This window comes from Furipterus horrens, unplaced genomic scaffold (assembly GCF_987537825.1).
Source record: "Furipterus horrens unplaced genomic scaffold, mFurHor1.1.pri manual_scaffold_2, whole genome shotgun sequence".
In the NCBI taxonomy this organism is placed as follows: domain Eukaryota; kingdom Metazoa; phylum Chordata; class Mammalia; order Chiroptera; family Furipteridae; genus Furipterus; species Furipterus horrens.
The window spans coordinates 130,655,187-130,670,036 of record NW_028327172.1 but is presented as its reverse complement, the minus strand read 5'-3'; the positions used below and the strand labels follow the sequence as shown (position 1 = coordinate 130,670,036).

The 14,850-nt window shown below is 48.5% G+C and overlaps 1 protein-coding gene and 1 long non-coding RNA gene across 2 annotated transcripts in view; one reads left to right on the top strand and one right to left on the bottom strand.

Moving 5' to 3' along the window:
• PFKP (phosphofructokinase, platelet) overlaps window positions 1-11,845 on the bottom strand; it is a 55,849-nt gene extending 44,004 nt beyond the window's left edge. The window contains exon 1 of the mRNA XM_090266449.1: window positions 11,659-11,845. Coding sequence (XP_090122575.1) covers window positions 11,659-11,773 — 115 coding nt within the window. The 5' untranslated portion in view covers window positions 11,774-11,845. The remainder of the gene's footprint in view (window positions 1-11,658) is intronic.
• A 148-nt stretch (window positions 11,846-11,993) lies between these two features.
• On the top strand, window positions 11,994-14,046 carry LOC150019491 (uncharacterized). Its single transcript, XR_016509255.1, has 2 exons — window positions 11,994-12,059; window positions 13,425-14,046. It is a non-coding gene; the product is annotated as an uncharacterized LOC150019491 (long non-coding RNA).
• Window positions 14,047-14,850: the final 804 nt, after the last annotated feature.

Genomic DNA, 14,850 nt, shown 5'->3' with positions numbered 1-14,850 from the left:
CCACCTTCATAAGTTTAAATTTTGCAAACAAAAGTCAGGATGAAGGATGTTGGAGAAGAGAAAAACACTGAGTGAGTGATACTTTTGGTGAGAAAGAAAGAAAGAAAGAAAGGAAGGAAGGAAGGAAGGAAGGAAGGAAGGAAGGAAGGAAGGAAGGAAGGAAGGAAGAAAAAAAGAGAAAGAAAGGCACTGTGGCTCCAGGAGTGCACTCAACAGACAAAGCGACTGAATTTGTACATCATATTTGAATGGTAAACCCACTCAGAAGACAGTTAAAAATTTCTAAATTACAGGTGTATGTTGAGCCAGTTCTGAAATGCTAGAATAAGACTGTTGCTCCGAAAGGTGACCATTTGGAAAGGCTACAATATTCAAGTAGCTGATAAAGCTTGGTGGGGTACATATCTATCTAGTATCTACATACACATGAACATACTTATATTTGGTAGTCTCATCACTTCGTGTTCAAACCTAGTTTATGACACAAAGAATTTTGAACTTACTAATTAATTGGTGGTCATCTCTCCAGAACCTCAAGTTCAGTATTTTAAGATGCAATAAATTATTTTACCCTTATTTTCTCCTCCTCCTGTAGTCTCTCTTGCTAAACAGCATAACTCTCTCCTCTGTTGCTCAGGCTGGATATTACTAATGCCCTCGATAACTAGTGCCCATAAAACAGACATTTTCTCTCAACATTTCCCCCCAAATCTTGCTGCCTTCCTCTAACATTATCCTCACTATAGACAGAATGATTAAAACAGCCTTTTCTCTCTTGCTTATTATTATACAAGTAATTCATAAGCACATTCTTTTGGTTAAAAAAATTTCAGATTCTGGAAAAGGTAAAAGATCAGGGGTTTCCAGGAGTTGGGTGGAGGGAGGGATAACCAGGCAGAACACGGGACTTTTAGGGCAGTGAAGCTGCTCTGTGTGACACTATAGTGGTGGGTATATGTCGTTAGATATTTGTCCAAACCCACAGAATGTACAAGAGTGACCCTAATGTCAGCTATGGACTCTGGGTGATGATGACGTGACAATGGAGGTTCATCAGCTGTAACAGACATTCCATCCGGTACGATAGGAGAGGCTGTGTGTGGGGAAGGACGGGGGTTACGGGAACTCGTTGTAAATTCCCCAGTTTTGCTGTGAACTTAAAACTGCTCTAAAAAATAAGGTCTTAACAATTACAGATCAGGTAGATGTCCTTCTCCCCCACTTGCCCGTCTGCCCCTTGGGAGACAGCTCATAACCCCTACAGAAAACGCTGTAGGAGTTGTGTTGTTCCTTTGCCCTATGCACTTTTTCTTTTTTCTTTTTTGAGATTTTTTCAGCGTCAGCTTTGATGTTCTCTCTCTAAAACGTGATTGTGCCCATGCCCCTCCCATGAGGCCTGGATGCATAAAACCAGGCTCCTTACGGAAAGATCTCCACCACAGGGACTATTCCTATCTGCTCAGCCCACGGGGGAGACTCCTCCTTGAACCACATGCTTCATCTACACTACACAGTCCACGGCCCCCCGGGGCTGCCCCGTGTCCCAGATCAGGGCTGCCCAGTGCCCTATTTGAAACTCCAGGACTGTGCTCCTGCATCCCCAGGGAGGTTTCCTGGCACTTCTCCGCCTGACTCCTCTTGTTCCAGGAAGGAAAGAGAGGCCCCGCCCCAGGCTCACACCTGTGGCGGTTTATGGCACCTGACCAAGCTCACAGGGTCAGGTGTGCATGGAGCTTCCGGAACCCTCAGACTTGAATTGATAAACAGTGCCTCCTGACAGACTCCATGAGTCTGGGCCTCTAATCCATGGCCACTGTAACTGGTAAGTTAACCACCAAACACTGAAATGTAGCAGTGCTTTGTTACCAGAAGATTCAAAAGGCTCACACTCCACTTCCCCCTTCCTGAAGCCCCTGTTCCTGGGGGAAGGGAGGGGGGAGGGGATCATCATAAAAGCAGGATAAAAGAAGACAAAGTGGGGGGTTTTACAAGTGGTAAGAAACGGCAGGAGGAAAAGTGTAACAAGGGGGACAGGTCCAGAGGTGGGCCTGGGAGATCCCCTGGAGAATGAAAGCCTGCCCCTACTCTGACCTCTGTCCCACAAAGTCTGAACAACCTTCACACCAGCCTCTCGTCCTTAGGCTCACCCTGACTCTGGGAGTGAACCTATACTCACTGAGAAAATGGCCTGTCACCCCTCTGCCTGCAGGGGGCCCCAGGTGGGCCGTCCTAGGCCCCCAAGGGTTTCCCAGGCAGGAGAGGGCCCTGAGCACCGCCTTTTCACCAAGCTCCCTGGGTGAACCACAATCTGCCTCACAGGCTTTATTCACTTGCCAGGTCCTGTGATTTAGTAAAACCAGCTGGCCTTTCCCCCAGCAGGGAACTAGCAGCCTCCTGACTGGGCCTGAGGAGCGTCCTCTGCTCACAGCACAGCACAAATAACTGAGGTTAGTGAGTGCCCCAGCACCTAGGCTGATACACAAGGCAGCCCACAGGGCCCTGGGTGCTCCCAAGTAGACAGAGAACTTGGGTCTGAGAAGATAAATTGAAAGCCAAAAGCAAAATTAATAAATGGCAAAGCCGGTGTATAAACCTTGGTCTTCATTTTATTTTACCTTAAAAGATGTCTTAATTCCCTCTAGGTCAATGGCTATGCCTTAGAATCACCAAAGGGAACTTTGAGAAAAGAAGGCCTGCAGGCTCCCATTCTTGTTTTGTTGGTTGGGGTGGGGCCTATGCCATTAGCCAGCTCTCCTTTTCAACTTGCTGCAAGGCTGATGCCGAGACTGATGCAGCGGCTGGGCCCTGCGGTGGCTGTCTTCCGAGGAGGAAGGGACCCTGGGGGACAAACACCAAGTAACAGAAAAAGCCAGTTTTCACCCAGGGCCTCTTACACACATGGACCCGATCAAGACATGGGTCCTCTGTACTGGAGTCTGAATCTTCTGGGTGAGCAGGGCCAGCTTCTACTGTCTTGCCAAGCACTGTCCTGGGGCTCAGCTGTCATCCACTCGTAATACAGGCAGTTTGGGGCCTTTCACTCTGCACTCAAACTGCTGTTTTTAATAACAGCTCAGGCATAGTCAGGTCCATTCATTTGGGTTTTGTTTTTGTTTTGGTAGCCAGACCTGGGAAATATAACAACTTTCATAATTATTTCCATGGGACAATGTAATCCTGCTACCAAGTAATAATCTTAATATTTGGGAAGTAATGTCTTCATTATTTGAAAAAACGTAAACCCCAGTCCTCAGGGTATGTACAGTCTTCTGATGGGAACCAAAAAGAAATAAACCTTGAAAAAATCTAGGAAGGAGCTAAGTGAGAATTGTGTGGTAATTACTTTAGATACAATAGAGCAAGTAGATTGTTTAATTGTTTTCTTGATGTTACTTATTAATAGTTTCTTGCTAAACTATCGTGCAGGTAAGCTAGTCACTAAGTTATTTCTTCCTTGAGGTCAGGAAGTGAGGTGGATACCATGTTTCCAAATCATAGAGATATGATCAGGTACTGGGGAGGAGTAGGAAGGGGCTGTAGGAGGAGACAATGGTAACCAGTCAAGAACTGAATTGGCTGAGAAGCTGAATGCCTCCAGAGCACAAGGAATCATGGGCTAGAAGATTTGAAATAAAAGAGGGCTAGCTAACTGTCTGGCTCGGAGGCTCTCGGGATGGCTCAGGCTCTCTGGCTTCTGGACTGGCTCTCAGGCTCTCTCTTCTTCCTCAAGGATGCCTGGATGATGGTGCTGCAGCTGCCTGCATTTCCCAACAGGTGGTATTTTGGATGGGAAGGAACTCAGGGAGCAGCCTAGGGGTTGGGCTGACCTGGCAGAGGGTGGCAGGTTTATTCTTTGGTTGTTTTAGAGGGAACAGCCTCTGAGGCAGAAGCCGGCCTTTCTTCCAAAACTTTGTAGCTTTTGCATCTTATGTTGTTTTAGTTTGTAAACCCTATAGAAATAAAATAATAAAAACTAACAGGGAATGCTAGGAGAACCCAGGTGTTAGAGTTTAGCCTTAATTGATAGACTTAAGCATTAAAGCTGTGACTCGATAGGCTTAAGTGACTGCTTTTGAATAAAGACTCCTTTCCTTTTTATTACCAAATCTTTGCCTCTGGAATTTTGTCTAGAGGGTGGCAGAGAGCAGCAGGACCCCAACTTGCTCTTGCTGTTTGGTAATATAAAGGCTTCCTAAGAGTCTGTTCTGGTAAAATTTAAACTTTGAGTAATTTGTAAGAAACAAGGAATATGTTGATTCTGATAAAAATAATTGGGATTCATTCTTTTATTTCTTAGCTGACTGAAGTGTCTGATAAACCTCCTTATGCATTCCTTTGAGCCATGTTCCCTGCATATTTCTCAGTACTTATAACCATCCCCTAACTAATTTTGATATTTAAACTCCTTTTTGAAAAACAAAGGCTGGTGCTGGTCTTTGGGAGAAGGGCTCTTTGAAGGAGAATCAAAAAGGGTGACCAAGGCCAGCCAAGTGGACACCTGAGACAGAGCTCTCCAGGCCCATTGAGGCCATGGTGGAAGCATGCTCCAGCCTCCACTGCAGATGTGAGACCAGAGCCAGCAGTCCCCTGGGTGTCATTCCAACTTCAATTTCAACTTAAACGGTCAATAGGGACCCTTTAAACAAGAGGAACATTGTACCAGAACCCCACTGTCAAGTGAAACATTGAGCTCCAAGGCTCAGTATGGGGGCGGGGGGTGAACTAATCAAAATATTGGGTTGAATAAAATATACATTTAAAATTAATTCCACCTGTTTCTTTTACTTTATTTTTTAATGTGGCAACTAGACAGTTTAAAGTCACATATAAAACAGGGGCTTGGCACCCAAGCCTCATTTCCACTGCACAGCACGCTCTGGAACCTGCCCTTTAACACGGAACATTTGGTGTAAATCTTGCCACATGTATTAGCACAAATTAACACTCCTGAAAGGTGATGAATATTCCATTCCAAGTACCCAATGAGGCCTGTTTCCTGTTGCTGGTTTCACTGGTTCTCCCCTTGGTCACTGGAATAGGCACTGCTGTAAAGAACGTCCTTTGACCAAACTCTATCTGCCTGCATCTCTGCTCACTCCATACTCTGCCTTTTTTCCTGCTGCATAGACAGCTCCTATCAGAGGCCAGACTCTCCACTTAGAAAACCCATCTCATGCTCCCTTGGTCTCCTCCTCCCTGGGGAGAGGGTCCTGTCAGGTGCCCAGCTCCCCCCCTGAAACCCTCCACCTATGGCCCAATCCTGCTCCTTATGAGATCCTAAACTTGGCCTCTTCTCCCCTCCCTTCTCCCCCACATAAAATCACCTGTATGGGAGGCAGCCAGTGTTTCCAGGTGGCTTCCCAGTCACACTAGCTGAATCCAAAGTCCTTGCTACCGGCCCCTCCCCAGGAACTTTGCCCAGATGGCCCTGGCCTCTTCCTTGAAGCCCCTACAGGTTCCCCCGCTGCCTCCCTAGGCCACTTCCTGCCCCAGGGACAAATGGAGGTGAGGCAGAATAGCAGAACAAAAGGAAAATTTCTTGGCCAATGGGATAGGGAAACTGAAATAGCTGAACAAACTGGCTGAGTAATTTACAGCCAGCTACAGAAGGTCACCTCCCTAGAGATAACATCCAGGCCTCAGTTGAATTTCAGCTCCAGGTCCAGAAAAGCAGGGTGATACCAGGACCAGCTGCGGTGAATGATGACGCCCTGCCCTGGCAACGACCAATCAGTGGAGACCAGGGTCCTGAAAGAGCAACCTGGAAAACTGAACATTCTGCTGAAACCCCACCCTGAGTCCTCCCCTATAATTCCCATCTGCAAGAGAGTTAAAAAACCTTCAAGACAAAAAAGCCTAGCATGGGCTCTCCCTCATGGGGGGCAGCCCAGGCCATTCCCTTTTCTCTTTCCTTCCCCTGCTTCTTCCCCCGCAAGGCATGCATGCATGCATCTCCTAAACTCTAAGGGACCCCACAAGATTTGCAACCAGGGGAGCAATGGGCAGCAGCAGCTTATCCCAGACTAACCCCCTGAACCTGTCTCCAAGGCCCCCTTTTCTCTGACTTCCCAGTGAGCTAGGGCAGCCCAGCCTAGGCTCTCCTATTGCTTCTTGTACGCTGAGCCTTTCCTTGTTTCACTGTCCCCAGCTTTAATAAATGTATCCTCATAGTCACCTGGACTCATGTTGTGAAATCTTTCCTGCATGAAGCCAAGACTCCACACACTACCACCAGCCCCAAGCAGACCCGCTCAGGGCCAGGTCCCCTGTCTGATAACAGAGGGACCCTGACACAGGCTGCCCTAGGCCCTCCAGGGACCAGGAGCTTCTCCCAGGTCTGCTTCCTTCTCATATTCATCTGCCCCAGGTCATAACAGTGCCACTACCCGAGAGGAGGAGCCATGTCTGCCTTCCCCTAGGAGGCCATCTTTAATTCAACAAACAGTTCAATGAAAAGAGAAACAAGACCTGGCATATTAGCGCAGAGCTGAAAAGATGAGGAGGAATAGCTGCATAGGACACCCTTTCGCACATCATCTAAGCAAAAGAAACTTCTGACTGGGTGACTTGTTTCCACCTTTCTATAGACAGCGTCCTATATTGCAATCCATTCAAATACCCCGTCAGAGAACCATCGTAAGAAACTCCTTGAAGGGTCTGAGCTGCCTGGGTTTCAAAACGCCCCGTGGACCCAGGACCGAGGGGACCAGTGGGACCAGCAGCTCAGTGAATTCTCAGGCCTCCCCTAGACCTTCTAAACCACAGATTGCATCTCAGCATGGCCTGCAGTGAAACTAAGCATCAAAGATAGAGAGGAAGCTGTGAGCCCTGGGGCAGTGGGGCCAGAGGCAGAGCAGTGACATGCTTTTCTCTTTTCCATGTCTTCCTTATCTTCCTGTGGCCTTCAGCCTTTCATCATCTGGGAGAAGGGGAACCAGAAGGAAGAGGGAAGGAGGAAGCTAGGAGTTGAGTGACTGCACTTCTGTTCAGCAAGTGAAAGATGTGAGACATGTCCCACTGCTGGTAGAGAGAAGCTGGAACCAAGCCCTGTGAATAAGACTTGACGCTCAGGGGCACTGCTCTGCCAGGGACTTTGATGCCTCTTCCCTCCTGACAAGCACAAAGTCTGTAATCCCCAACACACTAAGGAGACGGTGGGAAGACACATGGGGTGAAGGGGCTTGCTGGCAGACACTCTAACAAATAAAAACACAGCACTCAAGGAAGCTAGTTGAAAAAAGTAACTGGAAAAGTGACTCAACTACGTTCTTAACATATGGCCATCTGTTCTTTATCCAAACACGTTTTTAGCACAATCACACTCACAGTGGGTGGACAATTTTGTGCTCTGATGTCTGCCTTTAGAATGGTGCTGCCTTGTCTTCAGGTTTCTAATTATAATCACTTCTGACAGCATATTCGAATGGCCCAAATTCTCCCTGATAAAAGGTTTGAATTCTATAGCAAAGCTTTTACTTTTCTGTAACCAAGGGGGGAAACAGGCTTTTTTGAAAGATGTCAAATGTCACACAACAGTGTTTGCATATGTATACACGAGGTTAACACTATCATTGTAATACACTGCCTCCTAGACCTAATCACTTTTCTAAATTATTACATGTAAACAGAAATGCTCCCATGACACAGTGCCAGGACCATAAGGGGGCAGCACTGTGAGATGAGATACCCACTGTTCCCAGCTGCCAGAAGAGCTCTGGGCAGGCACAGAAGGAACCCACCCAAGCAGGGCCCCAAAGCAATGTTCAAGAAATACTTGCTCAGCGAAGGACCAACCATGTACCTGAGCCCCATCCACAGTACCTCACACTCCTGCCTACTAATCTCCAGGCATTCATCATCACCAGACATTACTTAGGAGATGAGAGTGCTTTGGATTAGAAAAGATTTAATTCATTGACATGACTTCAGGAGAAAAGAAAACAGCTAGAATGCTTAAGAGGAAGGAATTTGTCCACACTCCTTCATGAGCTGCCAAGCCCTGTGCTGGGTGCCAGAAAGGCACTGGGAAATGGCACCTGTGTCCCGGCCCCCCATTTTCACCACTGTCCTACCACTTAGTAGATGACATCTCAAATTTCTGAGAAGTGCAAAGTACACGTGCTCATTTGTCAAATGAGGATGAGTTAATACATGAAGCATTAGTGCCTGCCACAGTGCCTGCCACATAGCACTGGTCATTAAATGTTAGTTATTCTCACTATTAATGGGAAGACATATAGACTCAATTTATGTAAACTCTCTGTTTACTTTGCCACAAGCAAAACAAAACAAACAAACAAACAAAAAAAGCAAAAAAGGATTCAGCCTTCATGTTCACTCTGCTCATAGGGTCCACACCATTGCTGAGAACGTTCAGTCCCACGAGAAGCCCACAGTCTGTATCTAAGACAATGAGTCATTTTTGGTGTATGACACAATCCTGCTTGACGGTGGCCTAGTCATGGTTAAGCCTGTCCATTTGGCAATGGGAAACTTCTTTTAGGTTAAAATGAAAGCCAGTCTAAATTTGCAGATTGTGACAAAAAGAAAAAACACAAAGAATGAGAAAAATAATTAGCCTTAGAAATACTGTTTCCCTAATGGGCGGGGCTAGGGGTCAGAAATATAGATGGGGGAATTATGGTTTATTTTTTAAATAAATGTATAATGTAAATTCCATTGTGGGGGAAAGACTACCATCACTTTGGAATCAAGTGTTACATCACTTTTGCTACTCTTGTTGTATTTTAAGGTGACTGCTATCACTGTAAAAAGGCACTTACTGTTCTACTAACAGTCTGCTTAAAAACCATGTATATAATTTTAAGCAAGCTGGGTTTTGCTCACTTTGGAGCATTAACTAGACTTTAGATCTTTGCCTGAGAAAGGTCCCTTAAGAGCATGGCCATCTGGAAACTATTTGGATTAAGATCTCATAAAATTTAGTTTAAATCCTGCCACTGTCACTTATGAGCTACATAACCTTAGCTAAATCATTTATCTCACTATGGGTCTGTGTCCCCACCTCCAAAATGTAGGCACATATGTTTTAGAGCCATATATGAATAATTAGGCCTGGAGATAAGGCCTGTAAAACTCCTGGTACATAAAACGCACCAATACATAGCAGCTATAGTCACCTCAAAATGAAATTTTACCATAATTTCACACTGATTAGAAAATTACCAGGAAATGAAGACACAAGTAAGTTGTGTGTGTGTGTATGTGTGTGTGTGTGTGTATGTGAATATGTTCTTTTCATCTATAACTATGAGCAAAATTCTTCTATCTCAGAGGAAATCCAACACTGATCTAATTTAGAATCAAGATGAAATGGTGAAAGAGTGGTGAGCAATAGAAAACATTCTAGGAATAACCTACTCTAAGGGTCTGTAAACATGCTGCTTCCAAGACCAGACCCTCTGAACACGTCTCAGGGTGAGCTTTCTTGGAAAGAAATGCATCCAAACGCTCAGACAGATCCAACATGGGATCAAAATAGGAGATCTGACACTTTGCGTGAAATCCAAGAAAAAACGGTCAACAACCTCAGCTCTGCCTGGGGGCCCCAGACAACCTGGTCATGGTGGGTTGTCAGGAATGTAGGACAACCCAGATGTGCCAGTTGAGAGCATCAGGCCATCAAATATGATGTTACCCACCTGACATACACCAACTAAGCAACCTCCTCCTAGAATTTTTGTTCTCAAAGTATCCTTTTTACTGAGAAGAGGTGTGGACTTACTGAATGAACTCTTTTATAGAACTGCTCACAAGTGGCAGAGCCAGGATAAGTAATAGAGGAATTGCGCCACTGTCGGGAGTGCCTGTATGACAACTACCAAGTAGTTTAGCAAAATTTTGGACTATATATATATATTTCTCCCCCCCCCCCAACAGACACAGCAACATAATTGTAAGGTAACCTTGAAACTTTGAACTTGAAGCCTGGAGGCTTAAGACCAATTCTTCCTGTGCTATCGCTTTACTCTCTTTCGAGGGTCAGAATGCCATTCATTTAAGATGCTTCCTCATTTGTGCTAGCATCTCCAGACACACGTGCTTTTGGAGCCTTTGACAGGGAAGCCACTTTCAGCCCCACAACGACCCCACCTGGCACACCTTCTGGTCTTCATTTAAGTGACATGGGCAATGTCATCTATTTCACTCTGCCATTTCCCAAATCCTGGCCTCTGCTATATCACAACATTGGCTTCCCTGTGATAAAAGGCAAGGGTCTGTGGAGCAGGGCGGTTGGGGGGCGAGGGCGCGGGAGGGAGTGATTGGCGCTTCGACAGACACTTTCAGAAAGACCAAGAGAGTCTCACCAGGGACCCACGCTCAGAGAATCTAGGGCCGAAGGCACAGGGACAGCGACAGGCCTGGCATCACGTAGGCGCGCGCCACGGGCGCCAACCTGCCGCACCCGCACCAGCCCCGCCCTGCTCAAGGGCAAAGGGAAGGTCGCATAGGGTGCGCACAGGCGAGGGCACCAGGCCCATCACCCAAGCATCCCTCCACCGTGAAAGACCTCGAAACAGATGAAAATGAAGCCTCGGAGCCTTGGAACTAATCTGGGGGGCGGAAGATGGGGAGAAAACAAAAATCAAACGCCAGCCCTGGGATGCGTCTCCAGCCTGCGCGATTCTTAAGGCTCTAAGGACGCATACGCCTGGGAAACACCAATCGACTTTCTAATGGTTGGCTCTCAGCACCCCGGGATTTGCCTGGATCGGGAAAACCCACCGCTCGGAATCCCCGCGCCCCCGCGTGCACCCAGCGCGACGTCCTGGGCGTGGCCGTGTCACCCCTTCCCCCCCATTAAATTGAAATATTTTTTTGATGCGCCCATGGGATCCAGTCTCGGGTCCCCATTTCCTCAAAATCCGCCTCCACGTTGGGTGTGAGGAGGCTGGAGTCTGCGCCTGGTGGGGTGCTGGTGACGTCCCGGAGTCCCCGCTTCCTGATCCTTCCCATCCAGGGAGGCTGGCGGGGAGGCCTAGTGACCCATTTTAGTTTTCGGTTTGGCCACCGGCGGAACGCGACAGGAGATTAGAACGGCGGAAAACCTTTTTAAAAATCTCCCAGCGGAAATGTAAAGCGTGCCGGACGTCCGGCAACGCCGGCAGGGGACCCAGGCGCCCCACGTTGCGTCCCGCAAACAGCAGCGGGGAACCCCGCCCGCGCCGCGCATAGGGTATGAGTCCCCAGGACGCGCTGCGGGGACCCAGTCGTTTCTCTACAACCTGGGGCGGGAGCCATGGCACCAGAGGTGGTCACGCTGTAACTCAGCTTCGGGGGACCTCCCGCCTCATCCTGTGGACTCGGATGAGAAATGACCTACGAGGGTGGTGTAGACGACCCCGTCGCCAGTCTCAATTTAAAAACTAAAGCTGAAGGTGGAAAATTAATTGACCTTCCTGATGAAAGATTCATACCCCTCCCTTCCGCACCCCCGCAGTGACTCTGGAGGTTGCATGGCCCGCTCGGTCCCCGGAAGGTACCCCCGCGGCTCCTGGGCGCCGGGCTGCTCTCCCTCCCTTCGCTTCTCCCCGTACCCCCATCGCTTGCCCTGGGTCCCCATATTTTCCCCCTGGTTCCTCCATCCCTTTTCCCCGGTGTCCCCCTCCTCCCCGACTCGGGGAGGCGGTCGCGCACCTTGGGCATCCCCGCCGCTGGTCAGCACGCCGATGGCTTTGCCAACCCCAGAGAGTTGCTCCAGGAACTTTCGGAAGGAGCCCCTGGGGGTCGAGGGAACATCGTTGTGGTCCATGGCGAGCAGGCCTGAGAGGCTGGAGACCGCTGGCAGGGTGTTAGGCAGTCAGTGCTCCCCGCCCTAGCCAATGCTGGGAACTGCTAGCTCCGCCCTTTCCGTGTCCGCCAATAGGAAGCCGGGACGGGCACGTGGGGCGGGGCCTGCGGGCGAGGCGGGGCAGGAGAGGCGCGGCGGGCGGGGCAAATGGCTTGGCCGGGTACCTCTCAGATGGGGGCGGGGCAGGGCGCACCGCTGGTGGGCGGTCGTTGCAGATGCTGGAATGTAGCACTGGGAAGAGCCCCAGGTAGGAGGGGGTTACTTTACGAGGAGGGGTTATCGCAAGGGGAATAGAGCATAATAGGTTGGCGGGATGGTCACAGTTGTGAGAGCCTCCAGGTGGGTAAGAGGTTCATGTTGAGGGAGCGCAGCGGGTGCTCGGAGCATCATGAGGGGGCAGCACCGTGGGTTGAGGGTTAACACCGTAGGTGGGCAGAGAGCACCACGGAGAGGGGAGCAATGGACCACTGCAGGTAGGCTGAATAGGCTGCCCACTGCATTTGAGGGCATCCCCGCTGGTGGGTGGGAGCACGGGATGGAGGGCGCTGTAGCAAGAGGGGGCACCCGGCCATGACGGTTAGGGAACAGAACCTCAGGAGAGGCGCGCGCCCCGCTTCCGACAGGATTCCTCCCCAGGCGGCGCCCGGTGCCGCGGGAACCCCAGCAATTACTCCAGCTGCCCCAGGTTTCCCCTCCGGCCTCAAGTCGGGAGGATGAACACAGAGGATAACGCTCCAGTTGATGGGTCAACTTGGGCATCGCTGCCAGCGATGACGAAGCCCTGACCCCTGTCTCCACAGGGGCCCCGAAGCGCCCTCCCTCCCACCTGCACTCACAGGGGAGGCAAGGAAAAGGAACGTAACTGTAGAGAGTACCTTAGCGACACCGTAGCGCCCAGCCTGGAAGCTTAGCGTGACATGGGGCGGTAGGAGGGCAGGAAAGGCCTGGCGGTGGAGATAAGACCCAAGTTCCTACGTAAGGAAACCGAGTTCCTCCTGCATTGTCAGTCAGATTCTCAGCCCTGCTGGGAGCTCCAGACCTACCACACTCGAAAGAGGCGGGGAGTTTCATGAACAAGCTGGCGCTTTTGCAGAGCTTAACCTTTGCCAGTTACCTGCCACGGACACACAGACGGACCCTCAGACGCGTGGTGTCAGGAGGCACTGTGCTGGGGTGCAGTGACCCTAAGAGCTTCATACAGGGCCCCAGCCATCCGAAGTTCATGATGAGGATGGCACAACACCTGAGCCTGCTAGATGCGCCGTAAATGTTTGTCCAGGGGATACAAGAGGGGAAGGAGACTAAGAAAGTCTCCTTCTGTCTAGCCAGAGAAGCCTGTGACAGCAATACAATCAAGCTCTTTGCTATAGGGCCACACCAGACAGAAGGGGATGAGGGATGCGCAGACTTAGGTTGGGTGCTTGCAGTAACACTCTCCTCATCTTTCCTCTCACCTCTGAGAATTAAAATTTTATTGTAAAAGAGGGGGGAAAAATGCCTGCTGTGGACAATCCTGAAAGTCTTATCTCTGCCCTCTGCTAGGATTAATGGAGAAATTCCTGAACCTCCATGATTATGAGAATCACCTGGCCTTTTTTTTTTTCCCCCCTAGCTTCACCAGAACCACTGAAGTCCAGTTTCCTGGAATGCTGCCAAGAAGTATGTAGTTTAAACAAGCTCCCAGCTGTCCTGATGATTGGAGTCTGAGACTGGAGTCTGAGAGCCCAGCAGGGCCACCGATGCTGGAAAGGACACTGGTGTTTTGACTATGGCAGGCAGGTGGCCTTCACTCTCCAAGGACAGGAGAGGTACCAGGCTCTAACACCTCCACTCAAAGGTCTTCAGTGCCTCCAGCCCAAGACTTGTGCTCTAGTATCATCCACCCACCCCTTCCTAGAGCATCCTACACTTGAAAAAGTTGGTGCATATTGCGTTTAATCTTCTTAAAATTTTATGTTTTTATAAGTTAGAGGACTGGTCATTTGTCATCAAATTGTAATATAGAAAATGATAGATACAAGCTAAGAATTCAAACACAACTGTGGGTTATGTAAATTATGATAAAATATGCACACGATTTTCAATTGCTGCTTTGATTATGGAGGTAAATATCTATTAACATGTAAATACATTCAGGAACTACTAATAAGAGGCAGGGTTAGAAATAATGCAGTCCTGTGTGTGTGTGCACATGAGTGTGTATGTATTTGTAAATAAATTTAGACTTTTTTTTTGCTTATTGTGAGAATTGTTTTTCCCTCCAATGAACTAATATTGTTTTTGGAATAAAAATATTACAGTTAGATAAAAATAATAAAGTTTAGAGTTGTCCAACCCTCAAGGTTATGACTGTTTTGTAAAAGCTTAAAAAAAAAAAAGAAAAAAAACTAACAAAGAGTTGTAGTTCAGACAGGAAATGCATCATTCTGCCCCTGCTAAGCTCATGAACACTGATCCATGGCTCAGTTTCTCAGATGATAATATATAGATCTCAGCTAATGTGGAAAGACAGAGACATCTCTCCTTCCTTTTTCTTTTGCAATACATGTATTTTAATAGTTCAATTGGAGGTATTTTGCTTTAACTTTGGCCTTAGAACAGAACTCCCTGACACCAGAGAGCAGAATTGCATGTCCTATTGACTGTACGGCTCACCTTCAATAGGACATATGTGCCTTAATTCTCTGTTGCTGCCTCTCAAATACCTCCAAACTTGTGTGGCTTATGCCAATACACACATATCCCAGGAACAATTACAGCAAGGGTCAGAGTTCAGGTGGGCTTCACTGGACCCTATGCTCAGGGTCTCACAGATGTCGGCCCTGGGTCTGAAACTCACCACAGGAAGGGAAGGTCTGAGTGCACTCCTGTGCTGCGGGCAAGATTTGTCCCTTGAGGGCCATTGGACAGAGGGTCTCATCCCTTCACCGGCTGCAGGCTTAAACTCTGCCTCTCATCTTGGCATTTTCCCTAGGTTCTAAGCGGGATCTATCTAAACGAATCTGCAACACCAGCTACATTTCCATCTCCCTTTTCCT